Source organism: Tetrahymena thermophila, assembly GCF_000189635.1.
Source record: "Tetrahymena thermophila SB210 genomic scaffold scf_8254609, whole genome shotgun sequence".
Taxonomy (NCBI): Eukaryota; Ciliophora; class Oligohymenophorea; order Hymenostomatida; family Tetrahymenidae; genus Tetrahymena; species Tetrahymena thermophila.
The window spans coordinates 236,485-262,125 of record NW_002476379.1 but is presented as its reverse complement, the minus strand read 5'-3'; the positions used below and the strand labels follow the sequence as shown (position 1 = coordinate 262,125).

General features: G+C 23.3%; 5 protein-coding genes across 5 annotated transcripts; 3 read left to right on the top strand and 2 right to left on the bottom strand. All coding sequences in view use genetic code 6, as the record gives it.

Annotated features, from left to right (window-relative positions):
* Positions 1–2,074: 2,074 nt before the first annotated feature.
* TTHERM_00442390 (hypothetical protein) lies at positions 2,075–4,978 on the top strand (the record flags this gene model as incomplete). Its single annotated transcript, XM_001033152.2, has 2 exons — positions 2,075–2,172; positions 2,230–4,978. 2 exons carry the CDS (start codon positions 2,075–2,077, stop codon positions 4,976–4,978), a joined length of 2,847 nt encoding a protein of 948 aa, XP_001033152.2.
* A 1,580-nt stretch (positions 4,979–6,558) lies between these two features.
* On the top strand, positions 6,559–9,800 carry TTHERM_00442380 (PX domain protein; the record flags this gene model as incomplete). Its single annotated transcript, XM_001033151.3, has 4 exons — positions 6,559–6,865; positions 7,566–9,370; positions 9,422–9,508; positions 9,612–9,800. The coding sequence occupies 4 exons, from the start codon at positions 6,559–6,561 to the stop codon at positions 9,798–9,800; spliced, it is 2,388 nt and encodes a 795-aa protein (XP_001033151.3).
* Positions 9,801–10,957: 1,157 nt separating this feature from the next.
* TTHERM_00442370 (hypothetical protein) lies at positions 10,958–11,449 on the bottom strand (the record flags this gene model as incomplete). Its single annotated transcript, XM_001033150.2, has 1 exon — positions 10,958–11,449. Exon 1 carries the CDS (start codon positions 11,432–11,434, stop codon positions 10,958–10,960), a length of 477 nt encoding a protein of 158 aa, XP_001033150.2. The 5' UTR covers positions 11,435–11,449.
* Positions 11,450–11,676: 227 nt separating this feature from the next.
* TTHERM_00442360 (tetratricopeptide repeat protein) lies at positions 11,677–13,430 on the bottom strand. The gene has a single exon (XM_001033149.3). It carries the CDS (start codon positions 13,420–13,422, stop codon positions 11,806–11,808), a length of 1,617 nt encoding a protein of 538 aa, XP_001033149.2. The 5' UTR covers positions 13,423–13,430; the 3' UTR covers positions 11,677–11,805.
* Positions 13,431–13,781: 351 nt separating this feature from the next.
* TTHERM_00442350 (ubiquitin carboxy-terminal hydrolase) lies at positions 13,782–25,560 on the top strand (the record flags this gene model as incomplete). Its single annotated transcript, XM_001033148.2, has 23 exons — positions 13,782–14,249; positions 14,312–14,502; positions 14,562–14,758; positions 14,811–14,925; positions 15,007–15,679; positions 15,736–15,986; positions 16,048–16,220; positions 16,272–16,795; positions 16,871–17,797; positions 17,848–18,516; positions 18,572–18,640; positions 18,694–19,998; positions 20,056–20,894; positions 20,960–21,479; positions 21,539–21,649; positions 21,709–22,380; positions 22,440–22,670; positions 22,726–22,839; positions 22,891–23,124; positions 23,180–23,389; positions 23,445–23,741; positions 23,803–24,604; positions 24,839–25,560. The coding sequence occupies 23 exons, from the start codon at positions 13,782–13,784 to the stop codon at positions 25,558–25,560; spliced, it is 10,314 nt and encodes a 3,437-aa protein (XP_001033148.2).
* Between the last annotated feature and the right edge of the window lie 81 nt (positions 25,561–25,641).

The following is a 25,641-nucleotide window of genomic DNA, read 5'->3' as shown; positions in this document are numbered from 1 at the left end:
CATTGTATTACTATCATCTTAAATTTTAACTTGTCTTTACTATTGTCCTTTTATTCATTTTTAGTGCTAACCTAATTTTGGTTTCTAATTTTAGTAAATTTTTATAAGAATATATTAAATAGATTTCAAAACATTTAGAAAAAAGAAATGAATTGCTTTTCACTGCAATATGAAATTAATTATTGATTGTTTAATATAAATATCTTTTTATGTTGGCATTTAACAGATTATTAACTGAATAAAAAAACCGTTTAAAAATTTCGTTTCCAATATAGATTTTTTTTTAGCTTAACTCTTCAATGAATACAGAGTCTAATTGAATTATTTTAGTTTCGATCAGAGCATAAGCAATTAACTCAGTTGTGTTTTCGAAATATAAAAATAAATATTAAGTTGAGAAAACAAAGAGTGATAAATAAAATTTATATTTTAATATTTGCCATTAAATTTTTATTAAATATTCAATTTTTTTCCTTTAAAATTCACCAGTTTTAAAAAAATATTTAATGTAGAGAAAATAATTAAATAATTTCCAAGTTTATTTACTACACAGGGATAGAATATCTATTTTCTTGAAATATTCAATTATTTACAACTTAGTGTTAGACCACTCACTCACTTTAATTTTTATGAGTTATTAATCTAATCAAAATTATAATTTTCTCAAAAACGTATTTTCATTAAATTGTTAAAATAAGAAAAAAAATAAAGAAAAATCAAAAAGTATTTGACAGTTTTTAATTTTGAGATAACAATATCTCCAATATGGGTTTTCATTTATTTTTGAGGAAGTACCAACATTAATTCATATTTCAAAAGTCTAAAAATTTATTGTAAGCATTTTTATTTTATACTTTCAAGTTAGCTTATGCGTTTTTTATGAGATGACTTTTTGGAACTTAACTATGTAAGAAGTTAATCCATGCTCTCTCTCAAGTTATTTATTTGCTAAGCATGTCTGTCTATTGTGTTTTTGTTCTTTATTTTTGAAACCTCAATTATTAAATTTGTTGAGAAAACTAGATTCTCATCCTAATTTTATGTTCGCACTTATAAAACCTTCTTTTATATAAATTTTTTTTATGAAATAAATTATAATTATTTTTAAAGAATCTCCGATTCTCTACATTAAAAAATTATGATTTATGTAAAAGAAAATTGAGTTCAACAAACACAAATTATTCAATAAAATTTTAATAAATCAAAAAATTTCTAATTTAAAAATAATGTCTTAGCTTTAAAAATAAATTATTTAAGCTTTTAAATAAAAATGAACAAAACACATTAATACCTCAATAAATGCTTTTAAATTTAGATAAGAGTTAATAATTAGTCTATTAAGTTTGATATTTTCTATTAATAAATGTTTTCGTTCATGTTTTTATGTAATAGATAGATAGACACTAACTGATCAGCCTTATATGTTCTAACTTATTACTTTGAATAAATTCGAACTTTATAAATATTGAATATAAAAATTTGGGTAAAAAATATTTTAGAAATTTTAATTATTTCTTTAAAAATAAAAATCAAAATTAAAAAATATTTTAAAATCAAAATTACAAAAAACTTTACAAATTTTAAATTCAAACTAATTTTATTTTTTCTAAATAGTTTTTTTTTATAAATTATTTTATTTATTTATTAAAAAGTTTTATGTAAATTTTTTAAATTAATATTTTAATCATATTTCAGAATTTTCTAATTTAAAAAAAATGAAAATAATTTCTTTTTATATTCATGCTTTGTAAATAATTAATATTTTTTATTATTATTCCTATTTAGTGAGTAAAATTAAGTCTAAAAATTGTTTAATATATTAATTTGTTTGTGATGTTTTTTATATAAAATATTTATTTGCTTATTATGCTTGATTTTTGAGCTATTAAAACCTTTAATATTTTTAATAGATTCATTTAATATAAATATAGAAAAAAAATATTTATAATAATATTGTTTCTATGTTAATTAATAATGATATTTTAGGGATTTTAATTATTTAACAATTTAATTTTTAAGAAGAATTTTAATAAAAAATTTAAAGGACATATTTGTAGTTTTTAAGCAAGTATAAATGAAGAAAGGAGATAAAACTTTAGAAGAAGAATTAGAAGAAGATAACCCAGATTAGCAAGAATTAGACTTTGACTTATATAACTAAGGTTCGGTTGGGTAAAGTTAAAATTTTATGCAGACAACTTTGATTGAATAATCTAAAAATATTTTTAGATTTTCAAAAATGTTAGATAATGATTTAGAGAAAAAAGAGTCAAGCATGCCAGGGTTAAATAAGTTTGTTAGTATTTATGCTCCTATTCCTATTAGAAGAGAAAAAAGCTTTTAATACTTAATTGATCCAACTTTGAATAACTCTAATAGTGTAATAAACAACAGTGGATTACCTCAATAGATAGCAAATGATAATTTTTCTTTCGAATATGGAACATCTTTGGAAGTAAAAGATGATGATTTAAAAGGGCAAGATCAAATGCCTGAAATTAATAGAAATCAAAGCAATAATTATTTTTACAATAACTATTCTGGATATGGTTATGATAATGCTTGGGTAGATATTGATGACAACAATTTGAATCAAGAAGAAAATGATATTAAAAGCAGTAATCTGATTAGAAGTAAAAGCAATTTAAATAGAGACGAATTCAGTTTGAATTAAAAATAATAATCGAACTATGGAGGCTCTTTGATTTAGCAAAAGGATAACAATAACTAAATTGATGATGACGATTAAAGTGATATTCAAGAAATAAAACCTGAAATATTTATTCAAATAGAATCAAGCAAAAATTTGAAGGATAAAAACAATAAGAAATAGGTAATTCAAATAAGTGATGAAGATGAACAGCAAAAAGAAGAGGAATTAGAGATATTTAGTGATGACAGGGAAGAACAAAAGAAAAGTACCTAATCTCTTTAATCTTTAAAAATGTACGATTTACAAACTATGGAAGAAGAGAAAAGAAAAAAAATAGTTACAAACAGGAGAAATAATGGAAATATTTCAAGGGAGTTAATAGATTTGGAAGAAGATTAAGAAAAATAAGATAATTATAAACTAACATAAGCTGAAGAATACGGAATAGTTAGTAATATGAATGAATGGATGAATCTCAGCAGAAATAATATGAAACTTCGTATATTAAACAGAAAGTATTAGGCTGAGCTTAATAGAGAAAGGAGTGTCCACTTCAAGAAAGCAAAGAATAATTAAGATATATTTGATAAGATGAAGAAGAAAATGAAAAAGCTGATTACTTCTAATTAATAGCTTGTTGATAGCAATAATGAAATGGAAAAACGTTATAAGGAGACAGCTTAGTAATTTTAGAGAGTTACAACAGAATTAGCTGAAAAATAATTGAATATTTAAGATCTAAATAGAAAACTCATTTAGCATGAAACCTCTCTCGTTGAATATTAATCTTCTCTTTAGAATAAAGATAATGAGATTCTAAATTTGAAAAATACAATTTAAATTTATTAATAAGCCAATTAGAATATTTACCTTAAAAGAACTTAGCTCGATACAGCTGAACTTGAGACTAATTTATCAATCCAGAGAGCTTTTGATACCAGTGAAATAAAGAAAAAAATAGATTAATTAAATTAAGAATTAGGAGAAAAACAATCAGAGTTATCATCAAGTAATGATATGTTTTAAATTTTTTGCTTTTTACATAAAAAGCTCTTAAGTATGAAGGAAGAAAACTTAAATAAAAGCGAATAAATTAGTTAGCTATAATAATTTTAGCAAGAAAAGACATAATTTGAATTGAGAGCAAGATTAGCAGAAGATGAGCTCGGAGTTATAAAAAAAAATAATTATGATCTTTCACAGCTGCTAAGTGAAAAAGAAAATAAAATTTAAACACTTCTATTACAAGTAAGTGAGATTGAGAGATTATAAGAAAGAAATTTATAGTTGATTGAAGAAAAGGATTTATTGCAATAGTAAAAGACTGACAAAGAAAGATTGCTTATGGAACAGGAAGTTATTCATCAAATTAAGATAGATAATTTGATGGATGCAATTAAAAATTAAGAGTAGAAAATTAATGTAAAAAAATAACTAAATGAATTGATGGATATTTCATAGATTGCATCATCATCATTTGTCCCTGAGCATATCTTAGCTAATTAGAATGTATTTGATAATAATTCTAACGAATTAACAAAAGTTAAAATTGATAGAAAAAGTTTAGATTTAAATGACGAATGTGTATTATTAAAGAACACTCTTTTAAAGCTTTTCAACTGGGAAATTTAGTATGATAATGGCTTACCTTTTAAATTCAATTTGGTGAATAAGAGTAATCCCAATAAAAAATAACTTTCTATTAATTTAGCTGTAAATGAAGAAGGTGAAATTGAAATTTAAAATAAAAAATATTTACTGAAAAATGTGAGAAAATTGTGGAAAATGCTTGATTAAGATTTGCACATGAGTTCGTTAAGAAGCTGTGTAGAAAACTTTTGGTTAATAACTTCATTACAGCTTAAAGAGTATTTAACATAAGAAGAATAAGAATTCAACAAGTAAATGGAAATATAATCCTAAAATGATATTGCTCAAAGGGATTATATGCAAGAAGATATTGAACAAGATGAATAGTTTTCGTGTTCATCATCTGAATCTTCTTATTCTGAAAACCTAGAACAAGAAGACACCATTCAAGACATTTAAAATAAAAGTGGATAAGTAATGGATCTGAGTTATAATTAAATGACTGCAAATAAATTATAAGAAGAAGATGAGGAAGATATATAGGAAAATCTAGAAGAATAAGAAAATATTTAGGAAGAAGGCGAAAATAATAAAGAGTTTGAGGATGGTGAGGCAATAAATGATGAAGACTGTAATAATTTTAATATCATCACCAACAAGAACAATATAAACAAATATAATTTAATGTAAAGCTAAAACAATTAATAGTATGAAGATGTCTAATAACTTAAATGATTTTAAAATACTTATAATTCAACCAAAAATAATAATTAAATTAAAAATAAGGCAATGAAATAATTTCAGTTCAAGAAGAAATTCCCTCAAAAAAACTACTTAAATACTATTTTTTAGATAATTTTAAAAGCATCTATCTATCTAAATAATTTTAGTTTGAATTGTATAAGATCAAACATATTTTATTTTTGAAACTACAGCTTTTTGTTTTATGCATATTAATTTATTTACATGTTGATAAAGTAAATTATTGTATTTATTAATAATATTTTATAATTATTAGAATTCCAAATATATTTTTTATTTTTATTGGTCTTTAATTCTTTATTAAAAAATTTATTTCCTTTTTTATTTTTATTAAAATTATTAGTGATTATTTATTGTTTTAGTGAAGGAAAGCATCATTAAATTGTCCAGGTTAAAGGAGAAAACAAAAAAATTGTTTGTTTTGGCAATTTATTTATGTTTTCCCAAAACAAAAACAAAAAGAAATTTAAATTCCTTTGCTTTAATAAAAGAATTTTTTTTGAGTGTATTTGCAAAAATAAACTGTTCTTTTCATTCTAATTAAATACTTAGTTAGTGATTTGTTATCTTTTTACTTCTAATTTTAAAAGGGAGTGATATCTTTAATAATCAAGACTATAACCATAAAAATATTATCATATTGTTTATCAGATATAAAATTTTATCACTTTAAAAACTTTTGGTCTTTTGAATTTTTATTATAAAATTAAAGTCTAAAATTATTTTTGGTTACCTATTTGATAAAAAACTAATAATGTAAATCGGAAAGTATATTCTCATAAATAATTTTAGATTTTTTTAATCTATATCAAAATTCTTTTTAATTTCCTAATAAACGATTAGGTGCTTTTATTAATTCTTTTATAACCTGACCAAATCATAATTATAATATAGGCCAAGAGGTTATTTTTGAATAAAGAGTAAGAAAAGATTCTAGATGAAATGAGTGTAGATATCATAGAATTATCTTATATGTGCAAACTATTATTTTTTTATTAAAGAATATTTGCTTAATATTTTAAAAATAATATGCGTTTTATTTTAAATATTTTCTCTTATATAAATGTTAAATAATTCAGTGAATAATAATACTCGCCTGTTTATGCAAACTTAGATAAATAGAAACATGATTTCTAATGAGAAAGGTTATGATAGAATCAAAGGAAATACTCTATTAGTATAATTGATTGTAAAATTTAAAGCGTAATTATATATAGTAAGTCGCCCAAAATCAATATATTTTCAAAGAGAAAAATATTAAATGGTAATATAAAAAATACTACTCATCATATTAATATGCAAAAGCATTCATAAATATATATATTCCTATATGAATGCATAATCTCTTCAAGGAATTTGTAAAGAAAATTGCAATTGAACAAAATATTAATATTTGCTTGACTTAAAAAATAATAAATAAATAATGAAAACTTTGTCATAAATTTCTAAACAAGACAAAAAAATAATTGAAAATACTATTAATAATACAGAATATTAGTATTGTTGTTGAAAAACAATTAACGAAGCAAAAAAAAACTTGAGGCGGCAATAATATGGAATACTGCCAGTAAAATTTACCTACATCCGCATGCATAAGCATGAATGTTATGGCTTATGCACCTGCGGTTATCTACTTAATAAGCTCAATATTGATTACCAAAAAAAAATCATTTATATTTTAGATGAAATCTAAATAAGAATATGAAGAAAATCTATCTATAATTGAAAGATCTAGCTTCACTAGAATGGTGAAGTAAATACTTACACTTATTAATTGCATGGTTTGCTGCGTTTTTATTGCTATTTATGTTTAGGAGCCAACTATTTCTATAATTGTCCTAGCATTTTACTCTATCCAAAGTATATTTTTTATTATTTTTCTTTTATCATTCCTTTTAATGTAAGAGGTCTCAATCTAGTGAATATTAAATATCTGTTATAACTAAAAAATGAATGAATAAATTTCTAAAAAAAGAAAGAGATTCTAAAAATATAATGAAGATTTCCATGAATATATAAAATTTTTGATCGAAATGAATTAATTTCTAAATATTTAAGAAATTAACTTTAAATGGAAGAAATGCAGAAAAGGAATTTTATTGTATTTGAATTAATCGCATGATTAATTATCTTCAACTATGCATTTAAAAAATACGAATATAATTTAGCTAATATAAATTACCAAAAATTGATTTAAATAAATTATGGAGTATTTAGAAAAAATTGAAGCTTAAATTTTTAATAAAATATAATTTGATGAAAAATTAACAATAGACCCCCTTTTAATTTGAGTTTTCAAGCACAGTTTTACTATTTTAAATTTCTTCATTAGCAAGCTCAATTATGCTAGATTTATATCTTTCATTAATTAATCTAGCCATTTACTTTTCTTCTTGAAAAACCTAATATTTTTTCTTGGTTTTGATTTAAAATAGACCTTCTTACAATCTTTTAATTAGACTATTAAAATATGAATTAGACAAACTGACAATAAATTTAATTTATATTTTTATCTAGTCAGCTAGAATTTTTTAATTAAATTATATTTTAAATAAAATAGCTGCAATTTATATTTTATGCGTTTTCCTAATGAGTGCTGAATACAAAAGACAAGGAAAAACAAGCAAGATATTGATTTTGAATTATGCTTTAAACTTTTTATTTTAAGCTGGTGTGGGTGTTTTATTCTAACTAGAACATAGTATCGACACACATTGTTTTGGATTACTCATAATCCTTTAAGTTACTTCTTTTATTAGTATATTATCTCTAGTCTTTTTGAGAAACGATTTTACAAAGGAGGCTATTCAAATATAAATTAATATTATGAAATAAGTTGAAAATAGATAATAAATTATTACTAATAATCTTCTAGAGCAACCAGTAGATCAAGAATCTATTTCAATAAAAAGCTAAAAAGTTGCAACTCAAAATATCACTGCAACATCAATTAACAGCAAATAGTAATTCTCTGACACTCATTCCTTCAAAGATTTAAATATAGCTGATAATAGCAACAGCTCATAATATGATTAGGTTTCCATGAAAAGATAAACCTCTGCTTTAAATACTAGTACCCGTTCTGATGGTTAGGATATTCGTGATATTTTGAATGCTAGATGCACTCCCAGCTTTAGCCAACATGTAAATTACTCCACTTTTTCAAATCAAGAAGAAGAACCTAAGACATATTTGTACGCTTATAGAGACATCAAGGTAGTTGGCTACAAAGCTAAAAACTAACATATGCAATTTGTGATTGAATATTTCCGTGGTATTAAAAAATTAAGAACCTATCGTACCCACAGAGATTTCAAGCACTTGAACAAAAAAATGAGTGAAGAGTTATTTAGATCTTCTCTCAGTCTTCCCTTGCTTCCTTAACGTATCTAAAAAACTGGTACTCTTGACAAGAACTTTATGAATGATAAAGTAGTTAAGTATAATAGATTCTTAAATTATATTGAGTATAATAAAATTGAAAGCAAAGAATTCACCAATTTCCTTCTTCCCATCACTGAGTTAGCTGTTTACGCTCCACCCTCCGAAAAAAGAGAAGAAGACAGTGAATCTTTCATTTCTAATTAATCACCTCCTGAAAATATGTCAAGAACTGATTCGATTAAAAATGATGAAAAAACTTAAAATACTAATATGCCTGTTTCTCCTTCATAGTTTTCCCGCTAGAGAGTATCTTCTGATGCAAGCTTCAGGGGAAAATCAAATACAATTTACATAATTAATGAAGATAAAGCTGATTCCCTTTAAGCTTCTAAAGAAAGTGAGACTCAACAAAAGGAAGTATCCTCATCTATTTAAGAAAAGCAGTTTTTGCTTATCGAAAATAATATTGAAGATTTCGCTAAAAAAGAAGTTGGAAAAGAATCTAAAGAATCAACTTTATCAAATTCAACACAAGCATCTTTGTAAACTCAAAGATTAAGAAGCTCAACAATCTAAAATAACAGTAATAAATCATAAGACAAATGTGTTGCTGAACAATCAGGTCAAAGAAAAGCTCACGAAGAATCTTTATTTACTTAATCAGAATAAGCATCTTTTGATTCTGGCTATGATCAAGAAGAAAGATAAGGATCAACTCATAGCGATGGCTAAGAATACGGAAGTATTTTACAAAATAATACCTCAAAATAAAGAATATCATTGAGGGGAAATACTCTTTTAAGCAACAGCTAAATAGAAACTCAACCAAAAAGTAAGAACACAAACGCCCAAAGAGATGAAGCATTTTCTTTCTCCCAACAAAATGAGTCAGCTGAAAATGTCTTTAAGAAATAAAACACTGGTGTATCTGATGAGTTAAAAATTATAATTAACTAACACAAAGAAATCAATGGAAAAACAGTAATTTACTTAATAATAAAATATTTCAATATTAATCTTAATTTAAAATAGTTCTATGAAATTTTATTCTTCAAAAATGGAAAATAATTGCACAACATTGATAAGAGATACAATGACTTTAAGGAATTCCACTTAACAGTATCTATTTAATTTATTTTTTTTTAATTTACACTTTGTGTATACTTTCTATTACACAAAATTAATTTTGGTATAGAACTAAATTATTTATTTTTTATTTTAGATGAAGAGCTAATTAAAGAAGAGTAACTTAGTAAACCTATTACCTCAATTGCCTTACAAGCCCAAAAACTCTTAAAATTTAGTAGACTTTAGAAAGCAAAACTTAGCTAAGTACCTCACTGAATTGAAGAACATACCAGTCATATCAAATTCAGAGCTTTTCTAAAATTTCACAGAGATAAGTATTTGAGAGTAAGAGAGAAAAACTTCCTCATCTCTTTTGATTCCTTTTCATAATAAAGAAATTTGAAAATTTCAAGCATTAAAATATGCTAACCTAGAACATAATTAAGCAACTTAAAGAAGCAAGTTTAGATATCTTATGTATACATTCATAGCAGATAAAATAAAGCTTTACAAAAAAAAAAAGTATCTAAATGGAATTGAAAGAGAATATTTATATATTTATATTTTACAAAAAAGTATATAAACAAAAAAAATAATTATATAAAACAATAAGTTTATATTTATAGATAGAAATAATTAAAAAAATCCATCTTTGAAAAACTGTATACATATATACATTCATTTATATTAAGAAATTCTTCTATTTTAACAAATATCTTTGAGTTATAAATAAAATATCATTTCCTCTTTCCCTTCAACTTTTTTCTATGTTTAATATAATTAAATAAAATCCTTCTATATTCAAATCACTAATTAATAATCAACATCTACAATTATAAAAGCAACACCATTTTTGTTTTCTACTAAAAATATTCTATAAATTTATTTGTCTATATCCTATTAAAGAGTTATTTTCTTTCTACATTATGAGTAACAAACCTTTGGCATTAAAAATTAGCATAATAAATAATTACCTCATTTTAAATAAAACAGAAAACTATTTATTTATTTTTTAAATTATTTCTTAATCTCAAAAACAAAAAGAATTCTATTCTAAATTTATTTTCATTAGATCAAAATTTTATTTGCAAATACATAACTCATTATTCCAATTTTAGATTTTTTTGTCTTTTTTTCAGTGGTCTTTCATCCATTTTATTATTAGAAATCTAAGATTTCTACATTTTTAATTAGATTTAATTGTTTAGACTTTTTAATTTTTATTTTCAAAAAGCTATTTTTATTTTTTATTAAATTTGATAACAATATTTAATTGACTTTTTTAATTTAAAATATAAATTAAAATGTTTTATTAATATCAAAATAAAAGAAAATTTTTATTTTTCTATAATTTAAATTTCATATATGACATTTAGAAAACTTAAAAACAACTTTCAAATGAACCTTTAAAATATTTTCACAAATAAAAAAATAGATCAAATAACTGATTAACAAATAAAAGAAAGTAAAATAAATTTAATTGTTTGCTTAATTTATAGCTCAAACTAAAAGATTATATTGCTTTTATAATCTGTAATACTATATCATATCTTTAAAAAGAGAATATAAAAAAGCTTCAACAGGTTTAAAAGACTAAACAAAAGAAGTATTTAAATGAGGATTTTCATATATTTTATATATTCTTTCAGCTTATTTGAGAAAAGTATCATCTTTTACATATTTAATTAGATTGTAATAATTCAAGACTGTAGCATTAAATGCGCTAAAGCTTTCCATAATCTTAAATGTCACGTATTCATTAATATATTTTAAATCTTAATTATTATCCAAATAGTTTAAGTTAAGTGGAGGTATGTCTTTTAAACAGTAAATAATTCCTGCTATCATATCTAAAGACTCACACTTTTCTAATTTTTACTTTTTTAAATCGCTCATTTTAACATCTCTCAGTAAATCTGAAGTGTTTTAAAATATAGACTTCATTTAAATTTCTATTTAAGCCTTTTATTGCAACATAATCTTCAAATAAATTTTAAATTAATTTTTCAAAATTTAGCAATTATATTATAATTGTTAATATAATTGTTAACATATAATTAGTTTCAAATTCATTAATCAATTCTGGAAATTCATTTTTTTAAATAAGATTAGAAATATATTTTGCTTATATTTGAATATTAAAGTGGGATCATTATAGGAATTTCAAAGAAGCATTCTCCCTAAAATTCCTATTGATCATTAAACTGAAGATCTAAAAATTAATAATTATTAATTGAAATGAGAAATTTCACCACTGAAAATAATAAACAAACATTGATAAATTTGCTCTATTTACATTTATAAAATATTTTTTTAATTTACAAAATTCAATTTTAGAATTAAAAAATTCAGTTTTCTTAAATTTTAAGCAACTTTTCAAGTTTTTTTGCTTTACTGATATAGTAGTTAGACTCTTGAGTATCTCCTTTTTCTTCCCACATTAAAGCTATATCTTGGTAGTCTAACAAAAGTTCTTCTGTGGGATTATCTTTATCTAACTTTTATCTTATTTAGATTGCATCATACAGGTTGTCAATAGCTAAATCCAAGTTATTTAATGATTTATAAATCTTACTGATTAATTCAAAACTTTAAGTTTAGCCTTGTTCTTCATTCATTTCTTAAAAGAGAAGAAGAGCTTAGCTACACTTTTTTAAACTCTCTTCAAACTGCCCTAACGAGTGAAGTATTCTACTTAATGAGTGCAAAGCTATTGCAAAATCAATAGTATTTTTCTTTCCATATTTTTCTAAAGAGGCAACACATTTTTAAGAATATTCGAGAGCTTTTTAATAATCAGCAATATCTTCATCTTAGTAAATTGAAGCAATCATTCCTAAGCATATTGGTAAATTTTCTTTATCATTTAGTTTTTAAAATATTTCCTCAGCTTTTAAGGAATAGCTGATAGCCTAATCAAACATTTGTAAGTCCTTGTAAATGCTACTAATATTCATCAAATTTTTTGCTATTTCACTATTATATTAATTACCAAAGTAAGCTTCATTCATTTAGAGAGAAATAAGTGAATGTTCTAAACTCTTATCAAGTTTTTCATCTCCTTCTTATTAATAGCTAGTACTCAAATTGTTGTGTATTTATGCAATCAAACGTTATGATTTATATGGAAATTTATCTTATATTTCAGCCATATCTCTTAGACATTAATTTAATATGTCTTAAGCCTCTGTAAACTCAAAGAGATCCTGTTTAATATTAGCTAAATTTATATTAACAATTTATTTATACAGACTTAATTCTTCTCCTTAAAAAATATTTGTAAGCAAAGAATTAGACTTCTTTAGGTTTTCTATTGCCTCGTCTCTCTTACCATGCAAGCTCAATAATGTACTTGAATTAACGTAGCAATTAAAAAGGTAAAATAAAAAATTATTTTCCTTTTTATTCTATTCAAGTTAAGAAATTATGCTCAAGATAGTTTTTAAAGAAATTTCATACTATTAACTCTGATTGTATAGATAAAAGAGCAAAATATCCTTCTACAAATTGATAAATTTATTTTCACTTTTGAAATTGATTGCTTATTATATAAGCTCATCTATGTCTTCTGTCATTTTTTTTATCAAACATCTATTCAAGAACTAAAATTCATCTTAAGCACCTTATTCTATTATTTCTAATAGCGCATTTATTTATACCTTCCTCCAATCAATGATATTGTTTAATATTAAAAAAATTTAACCTTAAATAGGTATTTTTGCTAAGTTCATATCTTCACTAGTCTATTATGATAAATTCAAATCTTAGTAATAAGTTGCTACATTATAAATTTCTTATTTTGTAATATAAGCTTTTATCTAAATTTTATCTAATAGTTAAATTTCATAAAAGGAGGTATTCCCTATTTATTTTAAAAGTTAGATTGATAACATTTAAAATTAAATTTTGTTTTAGTGTGTTAATTTTTAATTAAAAAATGTGGAATCAATAAATTTATCAAACATACATTTTGATTAAATAGTATTATGTTAATAGAATGCTAGATGTACTTTTAATTAGCAAGTTTATTTTAAAATAATTGTCTATATCAGATTTTATATTGCCCTTTATGTTATCAATCAGCCATTCCTATATATTTTTTAAATAAAATATCAGAACATATTATTTAATTTTAGAATATCAACTATATCTAACAATAGATCTTTTAAAATCTTTAGAAAAAAAAAATAATCAATAGTCTTTTTCAAGAAAAAGTGCGCAATATTTAATTAACAAATTGTTTTCAATTTATTATCTATAAATAATTTATCGTTTAAACTTTAAAAAATTTAGAAAAATTAGCAAACAGTAGAAGTTAATAGGAATGAGCGATACTTTTTTCTTGGAAAGCTAAATGCAAATAGAGTAAGAGAAACCCCTTGGAATTAATTCAGATGACTTTATTACAACGATAAATGAAATACAAAAGAATATGCAATATCTTAAAAAAGAAGAAATTCATACATATTCTGATGATATCTTGACTGCTATTTAAAATTATACTGAATTATAATAATAAGAGTTAGAGTAGCCTATTAAAAGAAAGCTTGCATAGTATTTCTTTGAATTTGTCGATGAAATTCTTGAAAGGTTTTTATGCAAAGCAAAGATTTAAGAATTGAATTAATTTGTCAAAGTTAGATGTATGATTTCGAAAATAGTGTAGCTACTTTCACAAAATTTAACGTAGGATAATCTTATTATCAGAAAGTGTCTTATCACTTTGTTTAATCTTGATAATAAATAAAATGAATTCTATTCTAATAATTTAGATCCTCCTAATAGATTCTTCGTAAAATAATTCACAGCAACGAAGCAATTATTTATTACATGATAAAATTAATTTTAAAATAGTATTCAGAATTGATTTCTGATTTAAAAGAAAGAAGAGAGTGGTTTGAATCTATAAAAATAGGTGACTTAGTAGATGCTGTTAAAATCGAAGAAAACTACAGAAAATAATGTTGGAGTCATGCAAAAGTTATAGATAAATCTGATACCAGAGTTAAGTTATCGTTTCTGTGTGATTCTAGTAAATATGACAGGTAATTAGAATAATAATAAACTTTTCATTTGAAAATAATTATTTTTAATTTGTAAACAGATCAGTAGAATGGACAAGCTATGAGCTTAGAGAGTATAAAAGTAGGTGTTTTGATTTTGAATGGAGATAACAACTCAAACCAGATATGGTAATAGATGTTTGTGATACAGCTTGTGTATGGTATCAGTCAACAATATTAGATACCAGAAGTGTAATCATAGAGGGAATATCAGAACCAATTAAGGAGTTATACATTGGTAACTAACTATTTCTTAGTATTTTAGAAGAATTAAAAAATTTTAAATCTAGGCTATAGAGTATATTGTGAAGATGGAGACATTAGAGATAGCTAAGGTAGGAACTTTAATGGTTGGACAAGCAAATATGATGAATGGCTCTCTGCACATAGTCCTCGTTTATAACAGTAATAGTTATTCTGCATTTTATTAAAATTCAAAATACTTTAAGATGTATTAAACATTTTCAAAAAATTTTATATTAAAAGAGAAAAAAAAATGTCAAAAAAGTTGTTTAAGCAAGCCAGTTAGAATAATAGCGAGAAAGTTATAGATGACAGCAATGATATTATTTTTGACTATGAGTACCAAAATTAATTTAAAAATGTTAAAGCAATACATAGATGTTAGAATATTTTCCTAAATTATAATATCAATTCGAGCTTTATATAGTTTATAAATGATTTTGGAGAGGGTTTGAATAAAATTTTAGACATAATACGTGATTCTAATGAAGCTGCTTTACTTTAAAAAACCTCTAATTAGAATTAAGAAAAAATTATTACTTTTTAAGCTCTCTGTGACTACATCTAAATTATTTATTATGTTTCACCATTTTTATTAAAGCAGTTCTGTATGGAATATATTCCATAATTAAGCAATGCAATAAAATAATGTATTTAGAGTATTACAGAAGATAATATTAGGTAGTTTAAAAGAGAATAAATCAGTGATATGATTAGACATTATGGTATCATTTTAATGAGGTATTACTCTATAGGATAAAAAATAGAAATTATAGAAGAGCTTGAGTATTCAATAGCTAAGATGTGCTTTGAATCTTCCTTTGTGAAATAAAAAACAATTGGTATGTAGCTTCTGACTTAAATTGTATAAAAGTTTCAGAAAAATTCTAAAAAATCTATTCAACTAAATGAAATTGTAAAAAAAATTATAAGAAATTATTTTTTAACTTAATTCCTTCATAAAATTTATAGAAATAAGAAATCGAGAAAAATAAATATATTGAATAGCTTTTTAATGAAGACACTCATATATAATTGCTAGAAAAATGCACAGATTTATTCATTTTTTTGATAGAGTAAAATTTATTTAATGAGAATAACATGAAAAATTTATGGAAAGTAATTCAAAAATCTCATGACGACACTAGAATTTGCTACTATAATCTTCTAAAATAAGTGACGAAAAGTTTTAAAGCACATCATATCTAAGCTTTGTACGAAGAGTAATTAATATAAATTATAAGATAATTCTTAAATTTGATTTTATTTTTTTATTATTTAAAGAATAAATTTATAAGAAGAAAATAAGTACAAATAATATGAAATAGATATATTATTTGAAATTTGCTTTCAAGAAAAAGGTTTTTTTTCAGAAAAGTATAGTTTTTAAATTCAAATATATAACATGATTTGGGATTACATAAATACTTTTAATGAGGATATATACAATGCATAAGGTAATCATTCTTAATTTGATAGAAATTTTTAAAAAAGGCTTTTGTTAAAAGATTTAGAAAGATCCAAAATGAAGTTAATTGTTGACAAATTTTGTTAATTAGTCAACGAAAAAAAAAAAGAGAAGGAAATTAAATTTCTACAAAATCAGCTTATTGATAATATAAAGGAAGGAAGGAATACTTATTTTTCACTTGAAATATTGGAATCAGTTATGTCTTAGTTAAATGTGTATTTAGAATCACAAATAAAAGAATGTGAAAATTTAGAAAAAGAATATTTCAATATTTTAGAATCGTAACCATAAGATAATTAATAAACTGTTATATAATTTTCAGAAGCAGTTCAGGCTAATAACAGTTAAAATACTGGTGATAGCTAATAAATTGAAAATAGTGGTGGTCAATAATCAAATCTTGTTAACATCACAGATTTATAAATGGAACTAGAAAACGAAATCAATAATGAAGATAACGAAATTTGGTAAAGATTCCCTAATTTGAGACTCTTAAGCTAGCAAATTAGTGAATAAAGCTAGCAGTAAGATCAATAATTATCCCCTTCTTAGCATATACAAGTAATATTTTATTTATTAATTTTTTTTAAAAATGAAAATGCGTTTTTTTAATTTCAAAAAATATAAATTGAATAGAGCTCAATAAACAAAGAATTGTTTATGAGCAAGCTAAGAGAAAAGGAAAAAAATTATATGAGAATTTAGATTTGCAAAAAATAAATAAAGAAAAAAGAATAAGATAGAAAGTAAAAGTGTTTAGAGATAAGATAAATTATCATAGAGAATCTGAAGCATTTAAAAGGTAAGTATAACTTATAGCAGTTAGAAAATTCTCCATAGCTTACAAGATCATACATTTCTTAGATTGAAAAACGCATCAATTTTTTAAGCTTTATTAATGAAGAGTGTTAAACTTAAATTTTAGATTATGAGCTTTTTTCCCAATTGTTAATAGAGCTTATAGAAAATCAGTTAGTAAAAGCAGAGAGTGAATTTTTCTATAGGTGGCTGAAAAGGAGTAATAAAAGGAATAAGGGAATCATTCCTTATATTAAACAGTTTTTTTTAGATAAAGTTATTAAAGATGATCACTTTATTTGTACACTTTCTTTGGAAGGCTTTGATTGTTTTAAGTCTCTATTTGTTCAGATAAATTACGAGATTGGAAACATTATAGCGATTGATGACAACCCATAATTGAAATGTATTAAAGATACTTCTGGGGGAAATAAATTGAACAAAAATAAAAATGTTGATGACTCAGACCTAATTTTTGGGGAATTTAGAGTTGATTTTCTATACTTACTAAATACTAATCCATAATTGCTTGAAGGATTGGATTTCTTATGGAAAATAGCCTTTTTAGCATAAAATGAAGATGTTTTTGACTCAGGGGCAAAATTTTTAGTCAATCTCTACTTGAAAACCACTGAAAATCTAGAAGATTAAGTTAAAGAGATTCGAAACCAGTTTTTTGAAATTTGTTTTAAAAATATTACTGAAAAAAAATATTTAGTAAGAACATTTTAACTGATCCACTATTTCCTAGATTATTCAGAATTGGTAAATATTATTAATATTAATAATCATTAATAATTCTTTAAATTTTTTAGAAAGGAATAGGTGACTTGATACCTCACTCCTCTGAAACTTTTGTTGAAAAGAATACTTTGATTATTAAAAACTAACTACCTGAATCAGCAAATGTATTATAAATTTAAAAAACATTTTAATTTCCATGCTCCTATAAAACGACTTTATACTAACTGAGAGTTGATCTATCATAAATATTTAAAATTAACATTGATGAAATGTTGATTTTAGTTCCTGGTAAAAATGAATCCTATGGAACAAGCATCGCTCTAAAAGATTTTCTTAATGGTTATACTTTATAGGCTTTAGAGTTTTCAAATAATCAAAATGTGATAGTGTAAAAACAAGAAAAAAAATGGAGTCATCCTATTAAGCTAATCAGAGATAACGATTCTCTCACAAAAAAAGCATCAGAACTTTTTAAAGAATGGTTTAAAGCTTACAGCGAAAACGGAAGGATGTCTATGCAGAATTGTGCTCACTTCATAGAGTCTTGTACTAAAGATGTTTGTAAAGTGGATGATTATAGAGTTATAGACGTTTTCAAGTTTTGGGATAGTGATAAAGATGGTTACCTCAGTGAGCAAGATTTCTTAGAATTTTATAGAAAAGGATCAAAAGACAAAAAAGAAACTGTCATGAAAAATATTTAGGCTCACTATTATTCTGATGATTTAGCTAGATTATATGTAAATTAATATTTATAAATCAGTTAAATTCTTATATATGCGATTTTTATTTTAGGAACTTAAGATGAAATTATCATAAGAGGACGTCTAAGAACTTCCTAGGTATCTACTAAGTTAAAACGAGGTAAAATTTGTTAGCGCGCACGAACATTTTTTAACATATTTTTTATATTATAGACATTTTAAAAACAAATCTTTTAATTGTACGATATGAATGAAAATATTTCAATTGACTTGAATAGGATGAGATTTTTAATTGAAAAGCTATTTAACAGGTTGCCAACATGCTCTTATATTAAATCTATTTTACAAAACACAGAGAAAGTTTAGCAAATTTTTGAACAAGCATCAAAATATGAATTTTTTTACATTTTAGAGTGTATAGAAAATAAATTTTTTGAAAATTCTATTGAAAAAGACAAAGGATTTTAAGATTTATAAGAAATAATTAATAAATTGCAAAGTTTATAAAATTTACCAAATGCTTAATTAACTGATAATTAAAATAAAGAAACTTAAATTTAAGAGTAAAGCATCTAATAACCACTAAATAAAAATGAGTAGCAAACAAATTAATAAGTCCATCAAATGAGTAATGAGAATAAAGAAATCAACTTAATCCTCCAAAATTTTGATGCAAATTAACAAAATAATTCTTCAAGCAATACGCAAAAAAATTCAGCAAATGAATTCATAGTTGATTTCTTTAGCAAAGGACTTTTTGAAAAATTATTAATGAAATTCTAAGTTTTAATTTAAAGCTGGAACTCAGTTAATATTAATGTAAGTTAATAAAATGGCATGGATGGAAGTATGCAACAAAACTGTAAAGAATTAAATTTAGATAATATCTAAATTAAATTATTCCAAAAGTTTTTTAAGATATTTAACAAATTTTTATCTGCAAATCTCATATCGGAATATCCTTTCATTTTTTATTTAAGGTAATATTTATGTACTATATTTATCACCTTAGAGGAGATTGACGAAGACCTAAATAATAAATAATTATCTTCAACAGATTCTTGTAATAACAGCTCAAATATTGAATAAGAAAATGTAGATCCTCAATTAATTGGTCCTCTATTGCCATAATAAAATTAGGCTAAGTAATTGTGTTTATAATAACCTAATATTGACAAACTTTAAGAGATTTTCATTTAATTTGCAAAGAATAATAATAATTTACATGATTATTTTTTGAAATTCTCAAATCAAAATATTACTTTAATTGTCATAAACACTATACTTTCAACTCTAAGATAAGTAGGCAAGTTTACTAACTCTTACAGAAACTTAGTAATAGACTCTCTTTTTACTTTGTTATTACTACTTTACAAGAATCAAGATTAATTTGTTAAAGAATTCTTGTCTTACCCATAATCTAATTTGCTATTGAAAGAAGGTCTGTTTTACTAAAAAAGTAAAATCATCAGACAAATATTTTCATTTTTCATCTTTTTAGTACTAAGATAGTTAAATGTAATTTATTTTTAAATATTTATCATAATTTTATTTATTTTACTTTTCATCATTTAGGAAAAAAAGCATATTATCAAAATACTAATTAATCTGATTCCATAGAACAACTCTTCAGATGAAATGGCAGAAACATGCACATAGTTTTTTAGTTTACTCTGCCTCATTTTTAAAAAATACAAAGAAAAAATAAGCAGTGATGGATTCGATTTCGATGCAGCTTTTGTATAAGTTTTTGAAACACTAAAAAATATATAATCAAAAGAAAATATATTAAGCACATAAAAGGATAACTTTTTATCAGGATATATGCAATTTACTGATGTAATTCTTAAAAATTCTGTAAATATATCATAAAATACTGAAATGGAATATTTGAAATATTTAATTAATAATTGCTTATTTGATTCAGTAATGACCAAAGACAATCAAACTTACAATTCATCAACCATTCAAGCAATTTAAGAACTTAGCATATAGTAGGTATTCACTTAAGTTCAAAAAATTAAATGCTTCCACAATGATACAAGGGTTTAGTGTTATAAATAGATTTAATCTCTTTGTTAGTAATATCCAGAAATTTTCCCAAGCTACGTGTTAGATAGCATTACTTAGATAATCTAAAAAGTAAAAAGAACTTAAAAAGTCTCGCCTATTAATTATGAAAATAATATGAAATCAAATTTAGGCTTTGTTGGACTTAAAAATTTAGGTGCTACATGCTATATAAATTCTATGATTTAGTAAATATTTACTTGTAATCCTCTAATATTTTCAATACTAGCTGCTGATGATTTAAAGGAATAAGAATTAGTTGCTAATTCCTAAGGAACTTTGTATGATGATAATATACTTCACTAAATACAAAGAATGTTTGCTTTTCTTCATTTAAGTATAAAGTAAATAGTTTTTATTTTTATAGTTAAGTATATGTTAAATTAAAAATAATTATCATTAATAAAAGGAAGGACTTTAATACAGATGGATTTTGTTTCAGTTTAAAAGGTTACGATGGGGAAAGGACCTAAACTAGCTTACAATAAGATACATAGGAATTTTTAAATTTATTAGTTGAAAGAATTCACAATTCATTAGAAAATACTCCTTTTAGAGGTATTTTCGACACTTTCTATGGTGTCACTACTATTACAGAGAGAACTTGTATGAAATGCATGAGAAAAACATAAAATGAATAGCCTTTTTACATGATTCCTATCAAAATAAAGGGAGAAAAGACTCTATAAGGAAGTCTGGAGAAAACATTTAGATAAGAAAACATTTAAGATTACAGATGTGATGAATGCAAATAAGTTTTTGAAGCTCAATCACAGGAATACATAAAAAATCTTCCTAACACATTAATTTTAAATTTATTTAGAATATCTCACAATATAGAAACTGGCTTAAACTAGAAAGACAATAATAAAATTACTTTCGAATAAAATCTTAACATGCACAAGTTTATGTATAATACTAAAAATGAAGTAAAGCAAGCAATTCAAGTTAGCAATTTTAAAAATAATTTATTTTTATATTAATCAAGATGGAAATAGAAAATATGGAGCAGGAAGATTACGATTATACTTTAAAAGGTATTGTTGTTCATGATGGAACTGCCAATTATGGTCATTATTTCTCTTACATAAAAATTGCTGTAAATTTTTATTTATTTATTTTTTTTGAAATATATTAAAATTAATTTATTATAAAAAGGAAAATAAGTGGTTAGAGTTTAATGACTCTGCTATTTCTAATTACAACCCCAAAGATATTGCTAATGATTGCTTTGGAGTTGATTCTCAAGAATTAAAAATTCCTAAACCTTATTACGAAAGCTAAAAAAGTGCTTATCTATTGTTCTATGAAAAAGTAAAAAAAAATTCAATAGAATTTAAAATAAAAAGCCAACAAGAAGAGGAAGAAATTGTTAGTAAATTAGGAATAAGAAATCCTATTACATTTTCTAAGTGGACATGCAAGCAAAAGTAAGAAGATGCAGAAAATTAATCAACCTAAAACTCTAAAGATAAGGATTCATACATACTTCGGGCAGATTATTATGATGTAAACTCATATATAAGCGAAACCTATAAAAATTAAGTTGCTTTTGATAATTATCAATTCCTTTGTTCAAGGCTCATGTTAAATAACTAATTTTTATCTTTTGCTCTTGATATTATTTAACAAGTTCCAGTACCTCATTTCTATTAATAATTATTATCTGTAAAACCTCTTAAACCTTACATACCTATTGACTCGTAAAAATTATCTTAAGATAATTTAATAGAAATGAATAGCTTTAATGAAAAATATAATTATTCAAAAATTCTTTAATAGATCGCTTTCATATATTTCAATTTTATACTATAAATGCAAGAATGTCAAGTAAAAACATTAACCAAGATATGATTTATTTACAATAAAAATTTTATTTTATTTATTAGGCAGCTGATAATTGGTTTGACTTGTTTTATAAGTTTAGCATTTTATGTCCTCAGACTTCATTTGAAATATTCAAAGAATATATTGTGGATAAAATGGATTTATTCTGGCAAGATATTTTATATAATAGTAGTGCTAAATAGAGATCGAATCATAAGCAAATAGTTCTTCTTCTAATTAATGTTATTATTAAATATTACAATATAAATCTCTTGTAGCAATCACAATTAGAAGTAAATAATTATTAAAATATTTTCAATTAATTCTAAATTTAAACTTATATTTTAGTAGTCAAACGTTCAAAATCCATAGAGTGTTATTTTCTAATTTTTAACAAACTTATTCTAAGGGCTTCATACCTAAGTAATAAATAACTTTTACAGATGCGAGCAATATTTTGATGTAATTTTTTAAAGAGCTAACAATCATTATATTGTTTTACTTTTTAAATAGCTTTTAAGAGATTTTGCCGATTCAGATAATATCTAAGCAGCATATTTAATTAAATGTGAAATGATTGAAAAACTTTTGGATTTTTATTTGTATGAAGAATCGCCAATTGTAAATAAATATTTTAAAATAAAAAAATCAAATCAAATTAGTGGAAATTAAGTACAACAATAATTTAATCCATTACTTGCTACTGTCTACAATCTTTTATGCAAAAAAAAATATATCATGATTATGGTACAATTTTTTAATTTTTAATAAAAATGATGGTAATTTAATATTTATAATTTAGCAATAAAAGGATTAATAAACATTCGATAAGGAGTTAGTAAGTAATTCTTAAGCTTTTGAAAGTATTATAAATTAAGAAAATTTATATAACCGAGCTTTAAAAATGAAAAGCGATCCTAATATTTTAGGTAGAATAATATCTCATATGAGCTATCAAAATTATTAATATTCCTACTTTATTGCTTCATTCATAATTAAAGGAATTAACGATGTAAAAATCTTTTTTGATTTAAAAAATATATTATTTAATAATTTCTCTTAATTAGAAATTTAGGTCAGATGATATCTATCACTATTTAGAAATAATGAGCAATTTCATCACAATATTAGACGATTACAAAATTTATAGATTTGAGTGGATTCTTGGCATACCTCAACTTAAAAAAAATTAAATTTATTCAGATTTCTCTTTATAATACTTTTTAGATAATACTTATTATGATTACATATCTACACTAAATCCTGATGGTAACTAAAATGAATAAACAAAAGGGTTTTTATCAAGAATTTTAGATTGTACTATTGGCTACGCTAATTACAGAGAGCATCAAGTTATCAGCAAAGTAAAATTAAATCATATTCTTTTTATCTGATTTAATTTATTTATTTATTTATTATATAAAGCTACTGTAATTAGCTGACATTAACGATTAGATTTTTAATTACATCCTAACAATTACACCAAATAATTATGAGTTAGGATATTTTATTGAATTTTTAGGACATTATATTCAAAAAAATAAATTGAATATTTTGCTTGATACAAATAGTGCTGCAATCCTTACTTAAATTGAGGACACTTATAAATCAATATTGAATAAAATTTAGTTTTAAGAAGAATAGCTCTAAAAAATGTACAATGATATTTAGTGTTTTAACAATACACCTCAGAATAAAAACATGAATTAAAATAAACCAGAATAAATTGAAAGATAGAGAATTTTTGATACTTACATTTATGGTTAATTTATTTAAACTAGATAAATTTAATGTTTGTAAAATATCTTAAATGTTCCTGATCTTGATTGTATTACAAACGAACATGATATTTACTATTGCTAAAATAAATTGTCAGCAGAAGGAAAAAATATAGTTATTCCTGAAGAAGTAAAAAATAATGGCAGGATAGAATTAAATAAAGTAAACTTAGAGTCAAATATATTTTTGCTTTTTAATGAAAAAATTAAGCATCATTAAATTGCTGAAGAAGAGAGAAAAATAGTTAGTGAAAATTAAAATATGGTAGAAGAAACAAAGTAAGAAACGGTCTCTGCTAATAATAGCATTTAGCCTAAATTTTCAAGTGAATCTTCATTAAGTAACTCTAAAATAGCTAATTTAATCGAGCAACAAAACAATAACTAAAACAAGCATACAGATAACTTGAATCAAATTAAAGAATCTGATGAAAACATGGAGGAAGAAGGTAATTTATTTTTAAAGTTTAAAAACAAATTTATTTTAATATACTATAAATCTCCAAATATTAACACACCCCGAAAATTTAGACTAAAGATTTTTATAAAATGGGTGTCTTAATTATTTTGTTTTCTAAATTTTTGTTTTTAAATTTGAGAAAATAAGAAAATACAGTTTAAAAATATAATATATAAAAAAATAATATTTGCACATAAAACATTTTAAATAAAATATAAAATAGTGGGATAGTGTACTCCATTATAATATTTCTAGTCACAAACATCTTTAACTGAAACAGAAATAAATTGCTCATCTATACAATTAGATTAAAATTCTAAAGAATAAGTCAATAAAGTATCACATCAACGTGAAAAAGAAGATAAAATTCTCATAAATATAAATGGTATAAATAGTGATAATTTAATAAGAGAAGTTATTCTTTTAAACAAAAGTAAAAGTATAACTTACAAAGTTATTCTTCAAATATAGCCAAAAAATTAATTTTCAAATCTTTTGTAGCTTTCTAATTTTAAATATCCCAGTATGATAGAAAGGATGATTCTCCCTAATACATCAGTAACTCTTTTGACCTTAACAAAAAGTATTCCACTTCATTAATGGGGAGACTATGAATTAAATTTTAAAGTCGAAATTGCTAACGAAGTAAAAGAATAATAAATAGATGAAATAGGTGGTGATAATAATAACAATCTTTTTAATGCAGAGTTTATGAGTTAACTTTTTAAAGACTATTCAGAAAATAAATTTACTCAAATAAATCCTGATCTATAATAAGTTTAATAATTTCTAGATGAATAAGCTGCAATTACTGCTGAAAATAGTCTTTTTGGTCACTTAATGATTTAAGAAAATACTATTACATGCAAGTACTGTACTATAAAGAATAGTTCTAACTTAACAGTTTGTGAAATTTGCTAGAATCCTCTTTAAAACTCTCAATGACCTCCTTCATAATGAAGATATGAACAATAAAACTATAGTTTTAATAATAGAATTAATTACTTGCAAACTTAAATGATAAGT